The 23126-nt window shown below is 41.8% G+C and overlaps 1 protein-coding gene and 1 long non-coding RNA gene across 2 annotated transcripts in view; one reads left to right on the forward strand and one right to left on the reverse strand.

The window, feature by feature from the left end:
- The first annotated feature begins 39 nt into the window (after positions 1–39).
- LOC138148267 (uncharacterized) lies at positions 40–15964 on the forward strand. The gene is made up of 3 exons (XR_011164997.1): positions 40–171; positions 13054–13149; positions 15046–15964. It is a non-coding gene; the product is annotated as an uncharacterized lncRNA (long non-coding RNA).
- Positions 12213–23126, reverse strand: part of CHRDL2 (chordin like 2) — an 83141-nt gene continuing 72227 nt past the window's right edge. Inside the window, exons 10-11 of the mRNA XM_069070847.1 lie at positions 15980–16072; positions 12213–12345 (exon numbers count right to left, since the gene is read on the reverse strand). Of these exons, the coding sequence (XP_068926948.1) occupies positions 12266–12345; positions 15980–16072 (173 nt within the window). The 3' untranslated portion in view covers positions 12213–12265. The remainder of the gene's footprint in view (positions 12346–15979; positions 16073–23126) is intronic.

Below are 23126 nucleotides of genomic sequence, written 5' to 3' on the forward strand. Positions count from 1 at the left end.
GACTTTTCTTACATAATTTCAACTTGTTTTCCAGAATGGTTGGACCAATTCGTTCATCTGTCAATGGTCACAGATTTAGAACTGGAAGATCATCAAGTTCAACTCCTTCATTTTAGGGATGAGGAAACCAAGGTTCAGAGAGGTTAATGATTGCCCAGTGTCACACAGATGGTAAGTGTCAGAGCGGGGATTTGAACCTAGATCTTCCTGACTCCAAGTTCAATGTATGATTCACTACTCCATGCTGCTTCTAGTGTATAAGTGTGCCTCTCAACCTTGTTTGGGAGAAATCCAGACCTCGGGACTGCCCCTCTTCTGTCTTCCCTCTTCCCTTCCCCCTCCCTCAGCTGACCTCAGCTGGCTTTTGTTCGCCTAGGCATCCTCTCTGGGATAGCAGGTGTTGCTTTGATCCTCCAGTGCCAGTCTGACATCACTGCCCTTGGCTTGAGGGGGCAGAATCAATTTGCCCTGGGGCTTGGGTGCAGGGATCACCCTGAACTGGCCAGATCAAAAGCTTAGGAATAATACTATGGCCAGCCCGCCTCCTCTCTTCCTCCCCACCCCGATTTTGCAGTCTCCAGGCTCCCAAACTCTGGGTCTTTCCTAAGAGGGATAGAAAAAGAGCCAGCAGAACGTGAGCCAATGGCCCTATAATCAAACCAAGAGTAATGGGTAAAGATCACTAGGCTAATCTCACTAGAAGGTGCTAGAATTCTTTTTTTTTTTAAACCCTAAGTGGAACCTTGTATCCTTGAAAGCTATGTTGAGGAAATGAAAATGAACAAAAACATTAAAAAATGAACAAAAACATAAACAAAATCAAACAAAACTATAGCAGCTATATGGAGTCTGGGAAAACGTGGCATGAAATTAAGTCATGAACAAAAGAAAGGTGAAGAAACCAATCTTCTCTCTCCACTGGGCCCAGGGCCTACCACTTCCTGACTTTATTATGCTTTTCCAGCAGCAACGACTCATTTGTCCCTTTTTTTCCATTCAGCACTGAAGTAGTTTTTCTTTTAATAAATATATTTATCAAATGGAATATATGACTTATTTTCACTTTAGTAAATGTTCTTTTCAACTACTTTTTTTAACTGAAAATTCTCTTTTTTGAGATGCTTTGACAGTTTAAAATTGTTTTTCCTTTAATTGTATACAAGAGTTGCGGCATTTTGGTGAACTTGTTTCTTTAATGTCAGTGTTAATAGTATCTCTGCAAAAACAAAACTTCTTAAAGTGTAGACAAATACTTTCACTGATAGCCTTTTGAACTGAGGTGAAAACATAGTTGTCAATTAAAATAATGGTTAAAGAAAAAAAATCACTAGGTTAGGAGTCAGGAGATCTGGGTTCAACTCATGGCTATTTTATGATCACTTCACTGAAGTCCTATTTCTTCCTCCATAATGGAATATAGTTATAACTATCTACCTCATAGAGGCATTGTAATTAAAGGGCTTTGTAAACTGAGTTTACATTATTTATGAAAATGTGAGTTCCTGGCAATGGATTTAATTGGATTCTTCCCCTTAGACTCAGATCCAAAATTCCTTCTCTAGAGGGATTATCCAGACTATTAATAGATGGCATAATGTGGAGGGAGGCTCTGGGAGTGAAGAAGAAACCTTGGGTTCTAGCTGTAGTTCTGTGTAGCCTTGGACAAATCATTTCCTCATTCAGACCATAAAGGTTTTAAACTAGAGAATCTTTAAACTTCCTCCAGGCTCTAACATAGGATCTAGACCTGGGAGGGATTTTAGAATTCTATGTTCTAGACTCTAAAGTCCCTTTCAGTTCAGTCTTTCAAGAATCTAACAGTCCCTTCCAGTTTTGAGATACTGTATACATTTGTAATCAATGTGGTGATGCATTACTGGTCTCTAGACCTTTTACAACATTAAAAATTCTACAGAAGTTTCCCAGAAACATGGAATGTCAGTATTAGATGGGATCGTAGAACACAGAGCACGGAATATTAGAACTAGAAGGGACTTTAAAACACAGAATGTTAGGGTTGGAAGGGGCCTTAGAACATCAGAGCTCAAATGGGCTCAGGCTCGGGGCTTGCTGCTGAGAGTATTTTGACTCTTCCCTGTGGCTCCAAGAAGCTGTGCCATGCACAGCCGCCATACTCTGGTAAAACCTCAGTAGATGGGCTAAACCAGGTTGAGGGTAATTGACAGCCCTCAAACCTGTCAGTGACTTAGGGAGATGTCAACTTCATGCATGTGAAGACTCCCCCCCAGTGGAAGGGGTGGATGAAAACACTTTGTTCTGCTAACCATAAAGACGGCTGAAGCAGGTACTGTGGAGCAAGTGGTGCTTAGATATTGAAGGCCAAGGTCGTTCACTGCATCCCAGGTCATTGACAGTCATCTTGACCTTGGTCTTGACTTTGGTCTTGCCATTGGACTTCTAAGACTCTAGGAGAGTGAGGCTGATGACTGTGCATGACTGCCTCATTTAAATCAAATTCACATGCAAGCCAAGACATCACCTGTGATGTTGTTGGCTGTCTTCAAACGAAAGACAAACAACACATACTCCTTACTATTCCCCTTTAATATAGTGTCTTCCCTTATTAGAACGTAAGCACCCTGAAGGGCAGGAATGTCTTGCTTAATGGAATTTGTATTTCTGGCACTTTGTACAGTTGGTTATATCTATTAAGTGCTTAATAAATTCTCTCTCTCTCTCCCTCCCTCCTCAATGTCTGTCTCTCCCCTCTCTCTCTGTCTCTCTGTCTCTGTCTCTATCTCTCTCCCCTCTCTCTGTCTCTCTCTGTCTGTCTCTGTCTCTCTCTCCTCCTCTTCCCCTCCCCATTTCAGCTCTTAATGTATAAAAATGGGGCAACTGGCCCAAATGGTCTTTAAAACCCCTTCTAATTCCAACATTCTATATTTTGAGATTCATTGTAGAGCTAACATGCTAAGTTCTAAGGTCTCTTCCAGCTCTGACATTCTAGGTTCTCAGATCTGACACTCTGTGGGGGACTGGACAGGACAGTGTGATGGACTGGACAGCATGCTGGATCTGAAGTCAAGAGACTTGGGCTTAAATCCTGACTCAGCACATAGAACCTCTGTGATCTCCAGCAAGCTACTGCTCTAAACTATCCTTAAGTCTCCTCATCTGTAAATTAGAGATTTGGGTGAAATTATACCTAAAGTCCTTTTCAACTAAGTCCTATGATGTTATGAGTCTATGAAGAGCTGCTATTGTGTTTGGACTGGGCCCTGGGCATTTCCCTCACCCCAGGCTGGCCACAAACCACAGCCTAGTCCTGGGCTTCTTGGAAATGCTGTTCTTTGTATCCCTTCTACCCCCAGGGATGTGGGGGACGAGGACAAGGAGGCCATTTTAGAGGAGCCTAAGGATAAAAGGGACACCCCCAAGCTATGGCCAGAAGCCATTGATTTGGCCCCAGGATCCTGTTTTAGTAGCCAGAGCCAGGGTAATTCAGGGCCTTCTTGGAGAGGGATTGTAAAGGCAGAAGTGAAGGATGTGAACATAGGGGATGATCTGAGTATTGGGCTTGAATTGTTCTGTTTGTGGAAATCACTGAATTCCAGATGTGGAAGAGAACTCAAAGGGTGTTGAGTCTAACATGAGTTTTCACAATGTCAACAACATATCACCATGAAGTTTTTGCTTAACTATTTCCATGAGGGAGAGCTTACTACAGGATTCCCACGGTAGCCCAGTGCCCTTTGGACAGCTCTCATTGTTAGGAGGTTTTTTCCTCCTGACCTTCCATGCAACATCTGTCTACCCAATACTTTTAGTTATGTCCTCTTTATCCAAGATGGGATAGACATAGAGACTGGAGTGTAAATTTATTGTTATAGGGAACTCATGGGTGAGGAAATTTCCTTTGCCAATGTTAATTGGTAATTTATATTATTAAAATTCCATCTATGCCTAGAATGGAAAGATTATTTGGTCAGGGTCACCCAACCAGTATGTATCAGAAGTGAGATCTCTACTAGGGCCCCATCTAAAAGCTTGCCTCCTACAGGAAGCATTCTGCATCCCCTCTTAATTCCAGTGCTTTCCCGCTGTTAATTATTTCATATTTATCCTGGACAGAGTTTGAGTTCTATACATTTGTTTGCACATTGTCTCCTCCATTAGATTATAAGTTCCTTGAGGGGGGGGACTGTCTTTTGCCTCTTTTTTGTATCCCAGTATTTAGCACAGTACTTGGCATATAGTAGACAATAAATGTTTATTGTGTTGAATTGAATCTGACCCCATGTCTTCCTGACTTCAAGGTAAACTTTCTATCCACTATACCACACTGCCTCTTAAGTCAAAAGCAATTTTAATCTGTTTTCCTCATGGCAAGCCTTGAGTTGTTGTATTTTTTTTTAATATCGTGATCTTATCTCTCCTTAAGTCTTCCCTTTTCCAAGTTAAGCACAGCCAGTTTCCTCAAACCAATTTTCATATGGCATAATCTTGATGTCCCTTACCATTCCAGTTATTTTCCTCTGGATGCACTTCTGTTGATCACTATTGACATTTGGGCAAGCCAGCAAGGTACAGTGAACTTGGAATCACAGAATCTGAATTCGAATCCCACCTCTGCCCTTTACTGCCTGGATGACCTTAGACAAGTGTAACAGCAACAAAGTGGGATTTTTTGCTGTTTTTCTTTTGGAGTTCAGTTTCCCATTCTCAAGCTAAATTATAAACATTTAAAGGATGAATCCCTGGTAATCCACAGCTGTAGCACTATAGTTGTTGAGGAACTGCTTTCTTACCTTTGGGCACTAAGCCTGTCAGGTGCCTCGGAGCTACACACGTGTCCTGAGTCAGATGCAGAGTAAAACCATATATAATTTGGAAGTTTGATATGGCCTTGGGCTCACTCCCGAAAACTCTTGATGTCCTGAATAGGGGAAGAAGAAGATGAAGAGAGAATGAAGAAGAAGAAAATGTGTGGAGAGAGCTGGCAGCAGCAGCAGCAAGTGGAGACTTGCTGAGGGGCAGAGACTTGTGGAAGGAGTTTCTTGGTTGTGAAAATGAATTAAGCTGAAGGGCAGAGACCTTCCCGAGAGAAGGAGGCTTAGTTTAAGCCCCTTTAAGAGCTGTTATCAAGGAGCCTCCAGGCTTTAAAAGTGAATTGAGATGGTAATGCTGGTCATGTGTGTAAATACTGTTGCCGGGTTAAGCTTTGTTTTCTCAGAGAAAGAAGCTTCGGGTAGGAATCCCTGGAGCCTGCTGTCAGGCCAGAGCAGGGAAAACTTGGAATAGAGCAGTCCTTTCCCCCATGAGCTGAGACATGGAACAGGAGTGGAAAGCTGCCTACATGTGAACCCAGGTAGGAGCTGGAAGCAGCCCGCAGTCCTACACACTGAGTCAAGATAAAAACTGCAGCAAAGCAGGAGCAGTGAGAGTGCAAGGTGGGAGCCTGCAAGAGCAGAAATGAGGAGAAGGCCCCATCCCAAGAGGACTCTACTTGGACGCTCTGTATTGATTGAGGGGATTGTAACCTAGGGGTGGAGTGTGTTTGTGTTCTTTGCTACCCCTTAGGTATGTGTTGTGTTAGGGAAGGCCCTGGAATGGGATCCCCTGACTGTATAAACAAGTATTTTGAGGAATGCTATGTTATATATTGAATGTAATGATATATGCTATGTGTCATGTTACATCCTGAAAACGATGACATACTGAATGATATGTTTTGTTTAAGGCTACCTTAGTAATAAGTTGTTATGAATTGATATGCTAATAATTCCTTGAATAAGGTTTAGTTCTGAATAGAGAGTTCATTATACTTTGCAATTAGACCCTTAAAATTATTCAGAGTAGCAGCCCTCAGGTGTGCTGCTGTGACTGGCATTACAACAAGTCACTTCACATCTCTTGGTCTTAGTCTCCTAACTGTAAAGTGAGGCAGATTGGACTAGATGGCCTCTAAAATCCCTTCCAGCCCTAGATCCATGGTGGGGTCTGAGCAGAGTGCAGTGGGACTACCCCTTCTCAAATTGTCAACTATGGTTCTCAATACACTTATCCAGAAGCTTAAAATTTTAGCAGTAGTTCATATCATCTTATAGAGAGACAACACCATGATACAGTGGAAAGGATGATGAGGAGTGAGGAGACCTGTCTCTGAAACCTGTTTTAATCTAGCTGAAGGTGAATCACATCAGCTTTGGGGGCTTCCATGTCACTCTGTTGACCTATGTTGTATTTTTGATCCACTAAAACTCCTAGATAATTTTCAGACAAATTGTTCTCTAGCTATGTCTCTCTCATGTTATACTTTTGAAGTTGATTTTTTTTAATCCACGTGTAGGACTTGGCACTTGTCCTTATTAAATTTCATCTTCTTAAATTTAGTCCTATCATTCTTGTTTGATGAACTCCTTTTGGACATGATCATGCCCTCCAAAAGGTTAGCTATCATTCCCAGGTTTATGCCATCTGCAAAACTGAATGGCATGCCATTTCTGCCTGTATCCAAGTAATTTATTGAAATGTAGATTGGCACATAGCCAGGGACCGATCTCTGGGACATTCTACTAGAAACCTCCCTTGAATCTGGCATCATTCCATCCACTGTCAATCTTTTTTTTTTCTTTTTGCTTTTTGGAGGGCAATTTGGGTTAAGTGACTTGCCTAAGGTCACACAGCTAGTTTTTGTGTTGTGTCTGAGGCCAAATTTGAACTCAGGTCCTCCTGACTCCAGGGCTGGTGCTCTATTCACTGCATCACCTAGCCACCCAACTATCAATCTTTCAATGTGACCATTAGCCAATTCCAAATCCTGTGCTTTTATTATCTAGCCCACATCTTTTCATCTTATTCTTATGGACTATTCTTCAAATGAGTTGCTGAAATTCAGCAAATGTCTGTAGCATTCCCTTGATTTATCAGTCTAGTATCCCTATTGAAAGGGGATGTAAAGTATTCTTCATGAAACCATCCTGGATCTACTGTGCTAAATGTTGGGAATACAAATACAAGCAAAAGAGAGTCCCTGTCCTCAAAGAGCTTACATTCTCATGGAGGAATATAATACATAAAACGGAGCTGTAAAGAGTCAGGGTCAAGGTGAAGAAGTCTGGAGAATCATTAGTGGAGTGAGCACCTTTGCTTTCTAAAGTGCTCCCAAACTACCCCTTTACTATTATGTCCTAGAACTTTGCCAGGAATTGAAATCAAACTTCCAGTTCACAGATTCTACTCTCCCTCCTTCATCATTTTGAAAATAGGGACAATGTTTGCCATTTTCCAGTCCTGTGGTAGCTCTCCCATTATCTCTGATCTTTAAAAAAAAGTCATTGATAATAGCTTACTTGGCAGCAACATCTGCCAATTCTTCCAGGACCCTGAGATGCATCTCATCTGGGGCAGATGGCTTGAACTCGCTGAGTTTCAGATACAGTGTTCCCTGACCATCTCCTCACTTATCTTGGATTTCAACTGATTGTTCAATATAATCTTAACCTATCCTTCCCAGTTCAAAGATTGCATTCTTTGATTAAAAACACACACACACACACACACAGAATTGAGGAGTTGAACTTTTTCTCCCTCACTCTAATTTAGCTTTCAAACTGCTCTGGTCTGGATGGAGGGAAACTGTTCTCTTAATCAGTTTATTGTCTTTCTTTGGCCCTGGGCAAGAGAAAGTGCAATTAGACTTAGCCTGGAGTTTACTTAATACTAAGAATGGAGGATCATAAGCCTCTTAAACTGTCTGAAGTTTTCCTTACTGACCAAGAGTTGGTCTAGAATTGGAAGAGAGGACCAATGATGGTTCAGGAATTTCAGGTGAGTACATCTTAAAATGGGTCTATACTTGACTGAAAGAAGGGTAATATTCTCCTCTGGGGTCTAGAAGGAAGCAGACACTCTGGACACAGAGAAAATTTGGATCGTCAAACTAGGCTCCAGGGAACCTTAGTCTACTCCACTCTCCCAAAACTGCTTTCTGAAGTTCCTTGGATACCAGATCTGATTCACTCAGTCCCAACAATGGCCTTTTCCCCCCAGTCCTGTTCCTCCTGGAGTTTTCTGCAACATTTCTTACTTTTGACCATCTCCATCCAATTCTGGATATTCTCCTCTCTCAGATTTGGAGGCACCATACTATCCTGGTTTTTTTGTATGATTGCCCTTTAGAAGAGGTCCTTTTCCCCCAGGCTAGAAGGAATGAGCTGAGTCTTAGCTAAGCTCTCTAAGACCTGGAGTTGTTACTCAGCTTCCCAGCCAAGGCAACAAGATTGTAGAGCAATTACTCAGCCCAATTACTCAGCCCTTGGTTCACAGTCCTAAATGTCAGCATGCTCTCAGCTCTCCTGCACTACCCTGGTCCCTGCTCCATCCTGACATCTCCATCTCTCCCAAACTTCCCATAGGATTGAGCAATCCCTCCACAGTCTCAGCATCTTGGCTAAGAAAAAATGAGTGAAAACTCCACGTTCCCAAGAGCACAGACAAGTGAGCATTCTCCAAAGAGAAGAAAGATTTGACCCAGAGAGAATATTATATTCATCTCCATTGCTGACTTCTCATCTTCCTCCCGTCACCTCTTAAGGCATATCCTTCATGGCCATCCTCTCTGCGCCTGTCCTCTGGCAATCTCATTCATTCCTACAGTTTAACTACCTATCTCTTATGCATAATATACCTATTGTCTTCACTCCTGGCCTCTCTTCTAAGCTTGAGACCCACATCTCTAACTTTCTATAGGACATATCTACTTGCATGTCAAGATGACCAAAACCTGCCTTATGTTTTTTTACCCTAATCCTGCCTCTTGTCCCGATTTCCCCATAAGTCATTGGTGCCACCGTCCACATTAAAAAACTCAGGATTGTTATCGCCTCTTCCTTAGTCTTTTCTGAGCTCTGGCTTCCTTCTCTGTAGAAAGGAGTGAATAAGATTTGCTCTGCCAGCCTCGGGGGGTTAGAATGAGAAAAGTACTTTGGACGAAGAGTCAATGTACATACTTCATGAAAATAATTGCTTACATTTCTTTAAGGTGTGCAAGGCACTTGTAATATTCCTGTGAGGAAGGTAGTATAAATAGCATTATCTTTATTTTGGAGACAAGGATGTTGACATTCAGAGCAATAAGGCAACGTGCCCAGTGTCACATCACTAGCAGACAGCTAAATCAGGATTCAAATCCACCTCTACTGACTATAGGTCCAGCATGTATAGATCACAACTCAGCAATCTTATACCTGGGATACTCTCCCTCCTCCTCTCAGTCTCCTGGTCTCTCTGGCTTCCTTCAAGTCCCTGCTAAAATCCTACCTTCTACAAGAAGCCTTTCCCAACCCCTCTTCATTCTAGTGCCTTCCCTTTATTGTTTATTTCCAATTTATCCTGTATATAACTTGTTTGTATATAGTTGTTTACTTGTTGTATCCCCCTTTAGACTGTGAGCTCTTTCAAGTCCGGGACTGTTGTTTGCGTATGCTTTTTTTTTTGTATCTCCAGCACTGAACTCAACACCTGATAGTTGTCATTAAGTGACTAAATGTTTATTGACTGGCTGATCAATTTGACTTTAAGCTTCTTGAGAGCAAAAAAAAATGACTGGTCATCATTCCCTCTTATATCACTTCAAGATAGTAGATGCTCAATAAATATAGGTTTATTAGAAACATGTATGGTGTTGGATTCTTCCTCCTTGAAGTTATTTAAGAATAGGATGTTTAGGTGAGGTAATTTCTCAAAGTCTAGCTCAGTGTGAGTCCCCTGTCACCAGAGATCTTCAAATGGAGGATAGATGACTATGTGTTGGAGATGGGAGTCATACTTTGGATAACCTTTGAAGTTTCTTTTCAGCTCTGAGATTCCATGACATTATTAAAGGGATGGTTTGTGAGCATATAGAAAAGGAAGCAGTGATCACTAAAAGCCAGTATGGCTTCATCAAGAACAGATCTTGTCAGGTAAAGCTATAAATAGGAATTTTTGCACCCAAAGTAAAATCACTGCAAACTGTGATCAGGTAAAGTGGTGCTGAGGGATGAAGATGGGGCTAGGGGGGATGGCTTTTAAAAAGCCATTTCTGTTAAATTTCACCTTCTTAGATTCTTTGTTTCAGTTGTGCCTGACTCTTTATGACCCCATTTGGGAATTTCTTGGCAAAGATATTGGAGTGGTTTGCCAATTCCTTCTCCAGCTTAGTTTACAGATGAGAAAATTGAGGCAAACAGGGTTAAGTGACTTGCCCAGGGTCATACAGCTAGTAAGTGTCTGAGCCAGATTTGATTTCAGGAAGATGAATCTACCTGACTCTGGGCATGATGCTCTATTTATGGTGCCACCAAGTTTTAGCCTGCTAAGATCTTTTTGGATTTACATTCTGCCCTCTAACATACTAGCTACCCCTCACAGCTTTGTGTCATCTGCCAATTTGATAAATACACAATCTGTGCCTTCGTCCAAGTTGTGAGTAAGAATTTAAAGTGCACAGGCCAGGCACAATCCTTAGAATACCCCATTAAAGACTTCTTTCCAAGATGACCTCTTGTTATTAATGACTACTCTTTGGGTCCAGACATTCAACGAATTTTGACTCTACTGAAGCACACTACTTTCTAGCCCATATCTCTACATCTTGTCCACAGGAATAAAAAAATAAATTTTTTTTCATCTGCTTTGTTGAAATCTATGCAGAATATATCTACAGTATTTCCTTAATCTACCAATCTAGTAATGCTATCAAAAAAGGAAGTGGAAATTAGTCTGGAATAAGGGGAGAGGGTGAAGGGCTCCCCAGACTGATCCTCTCTTACCCTGCCATGAACTGTTCTTGATGAAGGCATGACTCTTTGTGGTCACTGCTTCCTTATCTATCATTCAAAAAAATACATTCTAGAATTTTGTCAGGAATCAGAGAAAATGTCACTGACCTAGAGTTTGTATCCTCCCTATCTTTTCTTCTATACTGACTAAGAGATTAGATCAGAGGATCTCTGTGCCCTCTTTGCAGTTCTGAGGTTCCATAAATTCCATCACTGCCACCCTAGGAACCCAGAGCCCAAAAATCTCTAACTTGAATCTCCCATCTTCAGAAGTAGATAGAGAAAGGATCTGGAAGATCCCCCATTGGGGAATAACTGATGAAGAGAGTGTGGCCCAGTAGTTAGAATGCTGGAGATCCAGGAGATCTAGGTTCAGATTCCAGCTCTGACCCTTCTTTTGTCGGGCCTTGGCTTCCTTCTCTGGAAAGAAAGGGGGATGTGATATCTGTCTCCAAGTAGTTGATGAACTAACCTCTGAGAGAAGGATTCGACCTGTTCTTCTTGGCCCCAGAAGCTAGAGGTTGCAGAGACAGATTTTGGCTCTGGCAGAAGGAAAATTTTCCTAATAATCCCAGCTGTCCAAAAGTGAAAATGGGCCACCTTGGGAAGTAGTAGGTTTGGGAGTCTTCCAGGAGAGTCTAGATGACAACTGGTTGGGGGAATTTCTTTTTAGGGATTATTTGGCCTTGTGACTGTGTTATTGAGTGGTCTTTAAGGTCTCTCCCAGCTCTGGCGTCCCATGTTCTAAGGTTCCTCCCTCCCAGCCCTGATATTCCATGTTCTAAGGACCTTCCCAGCTCTGACATTCTATACTCTATGTTCTAGGGTCTCTTCTAGCTTTAATATCCTATGTTGCATGTTCTAAGATTCCTCCCACCTCTGATATTCCATATTCTAAGTATCTCCCCAGCCCTGACATTCCACAAGGTCTCTTCCAGCTCTTCACCTCCTATATTCCACGTTCTAAGGTCCCCGACAGTTCTGATATTCCACAAACATATTCTAGATTCTTTTCTAGTTCTAAAATGCTATATCCCCATGTTCTAAGATCCCTCCAGTCCTAATGTCTTGTACTCCATTTTCTAGCAACCTTCCCGGTTCTAACATTGCATATGCCATGTTCTAAGATACCTTCTAGTCCCAACATTTTATATTCCATGTTCTAAGGTCTCTCCCAACTCTGACATTTTATGTTCTAAGGGTGTTCCCAGCTCTGACATGCCATACGCCATGTTCTAGAATCCTTTTGGGCTTTGATAGCCTACAATTCTTTCACATTACATTAAAACAGGGGCTGCTCCCTGCCATTGTCTGGGGATGAAGAAGGGACATTTGGGGGCTGTACTGGGCTAGGAAAGACCAAATCAAGGCTTCTGAACAAATACCAACTCTTCTCAAGGCCATTCTCCATGATAATGCAACTTCTTTATTAATATATAATAATTATATAGATTTCATATATGCAAATATCTAAGGCTCTATTATAAGGTCTTGGTCTCTTTGTCTGGGCTGGCTGTCACCTTCAGCTCTGCGGCTTGGGCTCGGAAGACATTCCAGTGACCTAGAAGAAAGAAATTGAATAACTTTAATTTAATCGACATTGATTAACCACTTACTGTGGACAGAGAGAGCCCTGTGCTTGACCCTAGGAGAAAGATTCTGCTCATATAAGGCATGGTATCTGACTTCAAGAAGCTCGTAGTCTAGTCGGGAAGAATGGAAAACAGTGGAGGATTGGTGAGAGAGTGGGATAGAAGTTGGGAGTTTGGAGTACCTTAAGATTCCTGGATTCATATATTGTTTTCGTGGTTAAGGTTTCAAACCCCACCTCTCCAAAGGCATAAGTGAGACTGAGATACTATCTGGATTCCAGGATAGTGGGAAAAGGAATGGATTTGTTTTTAGATCTAGGTTGGAACTCTAGAACCTCCACTGACCTTGGAAAAGTCATTTCTCTCTGAAGCAGAGTGACGTAAAAAGAACACTGGATTTGATATTCAGAACACCTGATTTCAAAGCCTATTCCTGTTATTTACTCTATGTGTGATGTTGGGAAAGTCCCTAGATGTCTCTGGGCCTCTGTTTCCTCCTGTGTAAAATGGAGCTCATCATTCTTTGCATCACATGACTCCCTCATAGGATGGTTGTGAGGATGAGATGAGGAAATGTCTGTTGGTTCGCCAGATGCTTCCCCTCTACTTGTGACACCCCCAACTTATCCCTCCAGCCTTGCACCAACTCTGGTATATTTCTCTTTAACCAATGAAAGGTTACATGAATGGCTCCATTGGTGTGATGTGGGGACTTTCCCCCTACTCCATCCAAGGATTTCTGAAGATGTTCCAGAAAGAGGGTGAGATGGCAGGTAAGAGCAGACTTGGGGTCAGGAGACATGGATTTATGTCCTAATCACCACTTATTAGCTGTATGCCTATTTATCTATATCTATAGGTATGTATGTATATAATATATGTGTATGTATACATGTCCATATATATATTTATTTATTTGGGGAGGAGAGGTCTGTCCCTATGGTTTTATTGATATAGGAATCTCCTAGGGTAGAAACTCCTCCTCTGACATAAATTGGCAATTCATTTGTAACTTAGAGTCTTACAGATAGATGCCTGGCTCACTGAGAGTGACTTGCCTGGAGTCACACAGCCAGGATACATCAGAGGTAGATAGGACTTGAACCCAGGCTTTCTGACTCCAAGACCAGCCCTCTCTCCTCTGTGCCTCTCACACTAGCTAATAACCTTAGGCAAGTCAGCTTCACTACTCTGAGTCTCAGTTTCCCCATCTGTGCCCCAGCCCTCACAGGGCTGCTGTGGGGGTAAGCATTTGCAAACCTGACAGGGCTATTTAAATGGAAGTTATTATCATCACTTATGCTCTGTTTCCTTCACTGATCATCTTCTTTCCCTGCTCATTGGCATGACTCCTCAGCTTTATCAATTCCACCTTCCTGCTCTAGGCAGTTAGGTGGCACAGAGGATGGAATGCTGGGCCTGGAGTCAGGAAGACCTGAGTTCAAATCTAGCCTCAAACACTGATTAGCTGTGTGACCTTGAGCAAGTCACTTAACTTCTTTTTGCCTCCATTTCCTCATCTGTAAAATGAGCATAAAAAATAGTACCTATACACATGTACAACCTATATTGAATTACTTATCTTCCCAGTGGGGATGGGTGAGGAGGAAAAAGGGAAAGAATCTGGAAATCAAAGTTTTAAAAAATAAATGTTAATAAAAAATTGGTCATTTTTACATGCAACTGGGAAATAAGATAGACAGGCACTGGGATATAGAAATCTATCTTGCCCTACTAGAAAGTTAGAGCGGGGATGGGGGATGATATAAAAAAGAACAGACTGGGGGAAGGGGTATTCAGTAGGCTTGCTATTTTGGGGTAGGGGGTTAGGGGAAAGATGGGAGAAAATTTGTAACTCAAAATCTTGTGGAAATGAATGTTGATAACTAAAAATAAACAAATAAAAATTATATAAATGTTTAAAAAAATAGTACCTACTTTCCAGGATTGTTGTGAAGATCAAATGAGACAAAATTTGTAAAGTGCTTTACAAACATTAAAGTGCTATATAAATACTAGTTATTATTAGACAGCTCATTTGCCACCAGTCTGTACTCAATTTAGATTTCTTTGACTTCACCATGCTCCTGTACTGCCCCCCTTCCTCTTCAGTTTTTCAGTTTTCCCTTGTGTGTTTTCTTCCCCTATTAGATTGTAAGCTCCTTGAGGGCAGGGCACTGTCTTTTTCATATTTGTATCCTCAGTGCATAGCACAAAACACAATAATAGGTGCTTAATAAATGTTTATAGACTATTGATCAATAGTCAACTAGCATTTGTTGACTGACTGACAATCTTGTTATAGGATTTGCGGTTGGTAAAGACCTTAGATGCAAATGAGCTGTCTAATAATAACTAGTATTTATATAGCACTTTAATGTTTGTAAAGCACTTTACAAATTTTATTTCACTTGATCTTCACAACAACCCTGGAAAGTAGGTACTATTTTTAAAAATTCTCTCATTTTACAGAAGAGGAAACTGAGACCCAAAGAAAGGAAATGAGTTGCCCAAGGAGTATCAAAGCTTGGCTTAAAACCTGTTCTTTTGATTTAATTAAATTAATGATTAACTTGATCAATACTTAATAAGTGAAAAATTTTATTAATTGATTTTATTAATAATTAATTGATTTAATTAAATCTATTGCTTTTTCCTTTGCCATCCAGGCCTCCTCTGTACCCCTGGCTATCCCCCAGGGTTAAAACCTTCCTGTCACAGAAAAATGTGGACTGCCCACTCTTTCATTGAGAAATCCCTGGCTGGGGCCTTCTGAATCTCTGTGCTGGGAACTGACGTCAGGGCCAGTGGACAGCCCATCTCCCCAGCCTCTTCACCAGCAACCTGGGAGTACTCCAAAGGGAAGGCCTAGTCTCCCCCCTGAGTCCTGCTTATTCTCTCAGGCTCACTTCCCACCACCTGGACAGCTCCACTCTCTTCCTTGGCCAAGAGCATTCCAGAGTTCATCTTCCTCCAGGAAGACTCCTTTGATTTATCCCACCTGCCTGAAATCTTTTCCTTTGGTTCTCTAAACTTAGTTTGCATTTTGTGATCATATGTGTGTTGGTACCATGGGAGCTAGATGGTGTAGTGGACAGAGTGTTGGGTCTGGAGTCAGGAAGACTCATCTTCCTGAGTTCAAATCCAGCTTCAGACACTTATTATCTGTGTCACCCTGGTGAGTCATTTAACCTTGTTAGCCTCAGTTTCCCCATCTGTAAAATGAGCTGGAGAAGGAAATGGCAAAGCCCTCCAGTATCTTTGCCAAGAAAACCCCAGATGGAGTCATGAAGAGTCAGACATGACTGAAACAATTGAACAACGAGCAAAAATACTTTAGGATTGGGAAATGAAGATTACCAAGCTTCCCCCTAGCACCTGGGTGGTGCCCTGAGCGCAGGGCTATAGCTCCTCTTTTAGACTGGGAGTTGTCTGAGCTGAGTGACTTTATTCCCCTCCTTAGACCAAGGTCTCCTTAATGGTAGGGGCCACCTCTGCCCCCTCCTAAAGCCGAGGATTCTCTGGGGGCTACCTGCAGAATTTTGAATCATGTTATTATTTCCCCCTAGGCTAGGAAGGTCCTCCCATCAGGCACTTGCTCACCTTCATTTGTCCGAGTGATGAGCCGGAAGTTCTGTGCCTCTTCTTTGAATTCCTGCTTCCGAACTTTCTTGATCTGAATCAGATGAAAAATGCCTGGGGACAGAGAGGCTAGCGTGAGCAGTTGTTCCCTGGGGAGACTTCCCAAGTCATTCAACCCACCAACAAGGATTAAAAGACCTGTTGTGTGCCCAGTCTCCTGTTTCCACGCACTACCCATGTATCCAACAAAAATTATTAAGGGGGGGGGGTGGCTAGGTGACGCAGTGAGTAAAGCGCCGGCCCCGGAGTCGGGAGGACCTGAGTTCGGTTCCGGCCTCAGACACTTACACACACACACACACACACACACACACACACACACGCAATACTAGCTGTGTAACCTTGGGCAAGTTACTTAACCCCAACTGCCCTCCAAAAGGCAAAAAAAAAAAAAAAATTAAGTGCTTACTGTGTGCATATATGGTACAGGTTAGGTGACCTTTACAGCAGTATCAGCATGTGACCTGTGGGAGGCCCATCTTAGTCCCAGTATTTGATCAATTTTAATCACTTCATTTTCCAGGTAAGCTTATTAGATTGGTAATAAATAGAATAAATATTAGCCAGAAATATTTTAAGGTGATTAATTTGGTTTTATCTCAAATATTGACTCATCAAATGATGATTTGAACCCTATGATGATTTTAGGATGATTTTCTTACAATAATAACTTTGTAATTATTCCAGACTTTTCCTCCAGCATTGTCTTAGCATCATCAGAACAAAATGAAATTAAATTCGCTTTCAAATATTTGTTGTTAAAGCCACAATCATTTAAAGTAGACAAAAATACACTTTCCTGTGGCTGCCATCAGTTCTTTCAAAGCAACAAATGACATTGCTGGTGTAGGAACTGACTGAGTTATGCATTGACTGTGTTTGAGAACTGGCTCACAAAATTCCTGAAAATTTAATAATGAGTTTTGCAAGCTGGTATGAGCTGACTCCAGTATAATATTGAGCATAAAAGATGCCATTAGAGAGAATGTGGGATTGGAAAAGAAGGTGGGCCAGTTATGAATTGAGAGGGAAGTATCAGGGGCAGCCAGGGAGCACGGTGGATACAGCCTTCCCCCTGCCCCTCTAAAAAAAGAGAGAGAGAGGGATCACCAGTGGAAAGACCACATGTTCCATTGGTATCCATTCAGTGTCAAGGGAGGTAAAGGTTCTCCAAGTTATACTGGAATAAGCTCATATTGGGCAGCTAGGTGGTCAGGCATAGGGTCAGGATGACCTGAGTTTAAACCTGGCCTCAGACACTTACAAGCTGTGTGACCCTGGGCAAGTCACTTAATTCTGTTTGCCTCAGTTTCCTCATCTATAAAATGAGCTGGTGAAGGAAAAGGCAAACCACTCCAGTATCTCTGCTAAGAAAACCCTAAATGGGATCACAAAGAGTTGGACATGACTGAAAAACAATTGAACAACAATGAAAAGCTCATAATAGCTTTCCCGAAAGGGCTTTAAATGCCAAACAGAAGAGTTTATATTTGATTCCAGAAGTCATAGAGAACCATTAAAATTGGCCAAGAAGGGGAATGAAACATGCTTTAGGAAAATCACTTTGGAAATTGGGTGGGAGATGGGAGAGACTTGAGTCAGATCAATTAGGGCAGCCCTTTCAAGTTACAGATCAGGAAATTGAGACTCAGAGGAGGGCAATGACTTGTCTAAGGTAACACAGGTTGTAAGTGGTCAAGGCAATATTTGAACCCAGGCTAACTCTTTTTAACACCTACTATCCCTATTGTTTTCAGTGGATCTTTATATATCATGGTGGTGAATCCTTCACTATCCTCATTACTCTCCTCTGGCTATTTTTCTATCTGTTGATGTCCATCTCCACAGTATTCAGAAATAGACATGATACTCCAGCTAAGGTCTTACCAGCAGACTGGGGCACCTGCCTTGTTTGAGACAGATATCCTACTATATAAGTCAGCCTCGTTCCTGACTTTTTTCATTACTGAACACACAGTAAACCATTAGTTGTAAATGGTTGTTGAATAAATGGATGAACTTTGGAGTTACCTGCCTCCCTCCTCCCCCATTCCCCGAACTCAGGAGATCAGATTGAAGGTACCAGTGCCAAGAAGGACCTGGGATCTACCCCAGACCCACAACTTTTATATATCTCCTATGAGCCATCTCCTAGCACTTAGAAATAATAATAACTTCTTTACCTACAGCTCTTTAAGATTAATGAAGCACTTTCCTCATAATGGTCTGATGAAGAAATAAATGAAGGCAAGAATTATTTTCGCCATTTTATAGATGAGAAAATTAAGGGAAGTAACTGCCAGATGCCTAACACAGGATGAAACCCCCAGTAACTGCTTAATGAGAACTGGCTCCATCTCCACTTCACCCACCTCTGACGCCTGTCATCTTCCCTTTCTTTGGACTCATCACCTCTTTGTACTGGTACAAAGTACTTTATGCATCTGTCACCTCTTCATTTTCCCTTTCTTCTTATTCAGCTTCCCCTCCCTTTGTACTCATCACCCCTTCCTTGATATAGCCAATATCCTCATTGCCTTCCCCCAAGGCTCAGTTCTTGCAACACTGGTTTTGAAACTCTCTTTGCTTGCTATTCCGCATCCCGTAAGCCAAAGACACGGCCTACAGCCATGTGGTTCTTATCTCAGTCGGGGGCCAGGGCCAGGCGCTGGCCAGGAGGCAGGTGGGACTTCAGTCACATTAAGGGATATTCACAATCTTGGATGTTACAAGGGATGAATGTAGAGGAAGAGAGGATTTAGAGAGGCAGCTGGGGTGGAGGAGTGAGCCCTGGACCTCAGTGGGGACTCCTGGCTTCTAGTCTTATCTCTGCCATTTTTTAGTTGTGAGACCTTGGGCTAGTTACATCAGTTATCTGAACCTTAGTCTTCTCATCTCTAAAATGGGGATAATAGTGTTTATACTACTGACCTTACAGAGTCATTGTTAGTAACAAAGCAGATGATGGCCGTAAACCACTTGGTAAATCTTAAAGGCTCTATAGAAATGCTACATTAGCTTCTCTCTGCTTCCTTTTTTTTTGTCTCCCCCCCCCCAGCTTTAGCTAAAGGGTACCTATGGCTTAGACTATGTTTCTAGTCCATGGATGGGGAACCTGCAGCCTTGAGGCTGTGTACCTAGTCCCTCATAGAATCCCACCCCATAGACTCTTAAAAGGTATACGTCCCACACAGAGCAGGATACTACTCTAGTAGAATCATCTACTATATTTTTGGATACTTTAGTGACTGTGAACCCACTCCTTCTTGTGATAGTCCATTCAGTTGTAGGATGGCTCTGATGGTTAAAAAATTCTCCCTTTTATCCAGCCTGAAGCCACCTCTCTGAGGCTTCCTCTGTCCCATCCACCCCCACCCCACCCACCCCACTCCAATCCTCCACAACTGATTTTGGTTCTGCCTTCTAGGGCCATCCAGGACAAAAGGGGATCTAACCACGTCAGGCATACCAATATAAAAGTGACATATCAGTCTCTAGGATTTGCTCCTTCCTACTCCCTAGGTATGCACCAGCCTGATTCCATCTTCTCAAACTATCTCCTAAAAGTACTGCTGCACACCCATGATCTTCCTGCTTCCAGGGGCTCCTGAATCCTTCTAACTTAACCCTTCAGATATTTGAAGATATATATTATGCCCCCCAATCCCCACAAAGATTGCTCTTTTTCCAGGTTCTTTAAATCATCCTTTAAGACAAAGTTTTGTATCTTTTTCTGGTTCACATTTTCTATAGGATGCAGTATGAGCTCCTTAGCCTGACATTCAGACTCTATCTCCAGTCTCTCCTTTTAACCGTATTTCCTACAGTTTGCTCATGCAAACCTTCAGTCAGACCAGCCTCAATGAGTCCTGAACAAAGCAGACTCATGCCTAAATTTCCTCGCATCTTTTCTCCCACTTAGAACGTCCTCCCCTTTCTTCTCTGCCTCTTCAAAACAACCACCTAATCTCAGAGTTGGGAGGCACCTTAGCAGGAGGCATCTAGTCCAACATATACCTGAACAGGAATCCCCTCTTGCACATACCCCACAAGTGGCCATCCTCCTCTCTTGGATGCTCTCTCCTCCCTGCACTTGTGTGACACTGCTCATTCTTGGTTCTCATCCTACCTGCCTGATCTCTCCTCAGGCTCCTCAGCTAGACCTCCATCCATGCCATATCCCTTAACTGTAGTTGTACCCCAGGGCTCTGAACTGGGCCTTTTCTTTCCCCTTGGCACTAATCCCCTTGGTGATATCATCTCCGAAGGTTTGAATGATGACCTCTCTGCAAAAGATCCCCAGATTATGCATCCAGTAATTTTGAACTTGATATCCCATTGACATATCAAACTTAACATGTCCAAACCAGAACACATTATTGTTTCCTTAAAACCCCCTTGACTTCTGAACTTCCCGGTTACTTTGAGGGCACCATCATCCTTCTAGTCCCTCAGGCTTGCAACCTCAATGTCGTCGCTGTCTCCTCACTCTCACCCCACAAATCTGATCTATTGTCACATAGAGAGTCTACCTTCAAAACAGCTTTTCTTTCAGTTCCCTTCTCCTCATTCATACAACCACTACCCTAATTCATCAGCCCTCACTGAACTATCTTATTGGTCTCCCTCCCTTGGCTCTCTTCCCATTCTAGTCTGTTCTCCACAGGACTGCCAAAGTGACCTTTCCCAAAGTAGGTCTGACCATGTCACCCCCTCCTCAATAAACTCCAGAACTGCAGGATTCAATATAAAACCCTTTGTCATTTAAAGCCCTTCACAGCCTGGTGCCATCCTACCATTCCAGTCCACACACTCAGTCATGTTGGTCTATATACTGTTCCTCACCCATGACGCTCTATCTCTGGTCTCTGTGACTTTGTATTGACTGTCCTGCAGGCCTGGAATGCGCTCACTCCTCATCTTCCCCTCTCAGCTTCCTTGACTACCTTTTTTTTTCTTTTAAATTTATTTATTTTTAGTTTCCAACACTCGGTGCCACAAGTTTTTGAGTTCCAAATTTTCTCCCCCTTACTCTCCTCTCCCCTTCAAGACAGCATGTAATCTGATATAGGTTCTACATATACCTTCACATTAAACATATTTTCACAATAGTCAAGTTGTAAAGAAGAATTATAACCAATGGAATGAACCTCGAGAGAGAAGGAACAACAAAGCAAAACAAAGAAGAGAGAGAGCAAATAATATACTTTAATCTGCATTTAGACTCTGTAATTCTTTATTTGAATGTGGATAGCATTTTCTATCATGAGTCTTGGAATTGTCTCAGAACCTTGCATTGCTGAGAAGAGTCAAGTTGATCAAAGTTAGCCTCGACCATCTTTAACGCTGAACTCAATGCCACCCTTCCTGTTCTGGCCAGCTGCCAGAGACTTCCCTTCCAGGCTCGGGTAACCCAGTATGAGCCTTATATCTTCTTGTCCCCTTCATTAGCGTGGAATGTAAGCTCCTTGAGGGCAGGAGCTGCTTTTGCTTTTCTTCATCTCCCTAGGGCTTACTTAGCTCACTACCTGGCACAGAAGTACCCGTTGATTGATTGATTGGTTTTCCAAGCCTCAGGCTCCAACTCCGTATCCCTAGAGGAACTCAATACTTCCTAGGGAGCTTGTTTTACCTTTGTATATCCCTAATTGTTGGGAATCTTTGTTTTAGTAAAGTTGAAATCTACCTTTCTGCAGTTGCTACATCCTCATCCTCTGCCCATTTGTTCCTCATTCTGCCTTCTGAGGTCAAGCAGAACAAGTAAGTCTATATCAATCCTCCATGTCTTTCAAAGACCAACTCAAACCTCCATGAATCCTTCCTTGACTACCTCAACTCACACCAGTTTCTCCCTCCTCTAAGCCCCTATGGTATCTACTTTCTGTTCCCATCATTTGTTTCTGGGTGACCTCTCTAGTGCATTGTGTCAGATAATTGCTGAACAAATGTTTGCTGATATTCTTATCTTCACTAGCTGAGTGAATGATTTGTTAACATCTTTGAGGGCAGAATCTGTGCCTTATTTTATATTCCTATTCCAGCTGAGATAGGAAGAGTTGGTAAGAGAGCACCTAGTTGCCCACAATGAATTCAATTCACTTGCCCCAGACAGATTGTTTCCCAGGATGCTTAAAGAAACTGGCAGGTGCAATTGCTTGAGTGACTGCTGGTGAGCTTTGAAAGATCTCACGAATGGGAGAGATGCCTTCCAGAGAGATAATGAATTTAAAATGCAAATGAGGGGTACATTTTGGGACTTGGCCAATGTGAGAATTTGTTTTGCTGGACTATACATATTTGTCATTAGGAATTTTTTAAAACTGTTTAATTGGGAGGGGAGGGCAGTGAGGAGAGATATAAAATGCAAAAAAAAATTAAATAAAATTTACTACCAATAAAAGAAAATGGGAGAGATGCTGTAAGACTGAAGATAGTAAAATGTCTCGTTTCAAAAAAAGAAACAGTGGGATCTGCAAACTATATATAGGCTTGTGAGTTGGATTTTACTCAATTTCCTGAGAAATTCTAAAATGCACTTTTAAAGAGATCATTTGTAAGCATTTTAAAAAGGAAGCAGTGATCACAAAGAGCCAACATGACATTGTCATGGCAGGTCATGGCAGACTAACTTCACTTTTGTTTTTGACAGCTTATCCAAACAAGTAGGTCAAGGCAACATTACAAGATTTCATCAAAGAATCAAACAATTCAAGCAATCTGGGAGAGCAAGGAATAGTTTACCTGTCAGATTTATGGAGAAGGGAAGAATTTATGACCAAACAAGAGATAGAGAGTGTTACAAAATGCAAAATGGATAATTTTGATTACATTAAATTAGAAGTTTTTGTACAAATAAAGTCAATGTAACCAAGATTAGGAGAGAAGTGGAAAATAATTTTTACAACCAGTGTCTCTGATAAAAGGCCTCATTTCTAAAATATACAGAGAATTGAGTCAAATTTATAAGAATACAAGTCATTCCCCAATTTATAAATAGTCAAAGGACAAGAACAGGCAGTTTTCAGAGGGAGAAATTAAAGATATCTATAAGCATATGAAAAAATGCTTTAAATCAGTATTGATTAGAGAATGCAAATCAAAACAACTC

This window comes from Petaurus breviceps, unplaced genomic scaffold, assembly GCF_028583685.1.
Source record: "Petaurus breviceps papuanus isolate PSGF00001 unplaced genomic scaffold, PetGlider_PUasm1.0 90823, whole genome shotgun sequence".
In the NCBI taxonomy this organism is placed as follows: domain Eukaryota; kingdom Metazoa; phylum Chordata; class Mammalia; order Diprotodontia; family Petauridae; genus Petaurus; species Petaurus breviceps.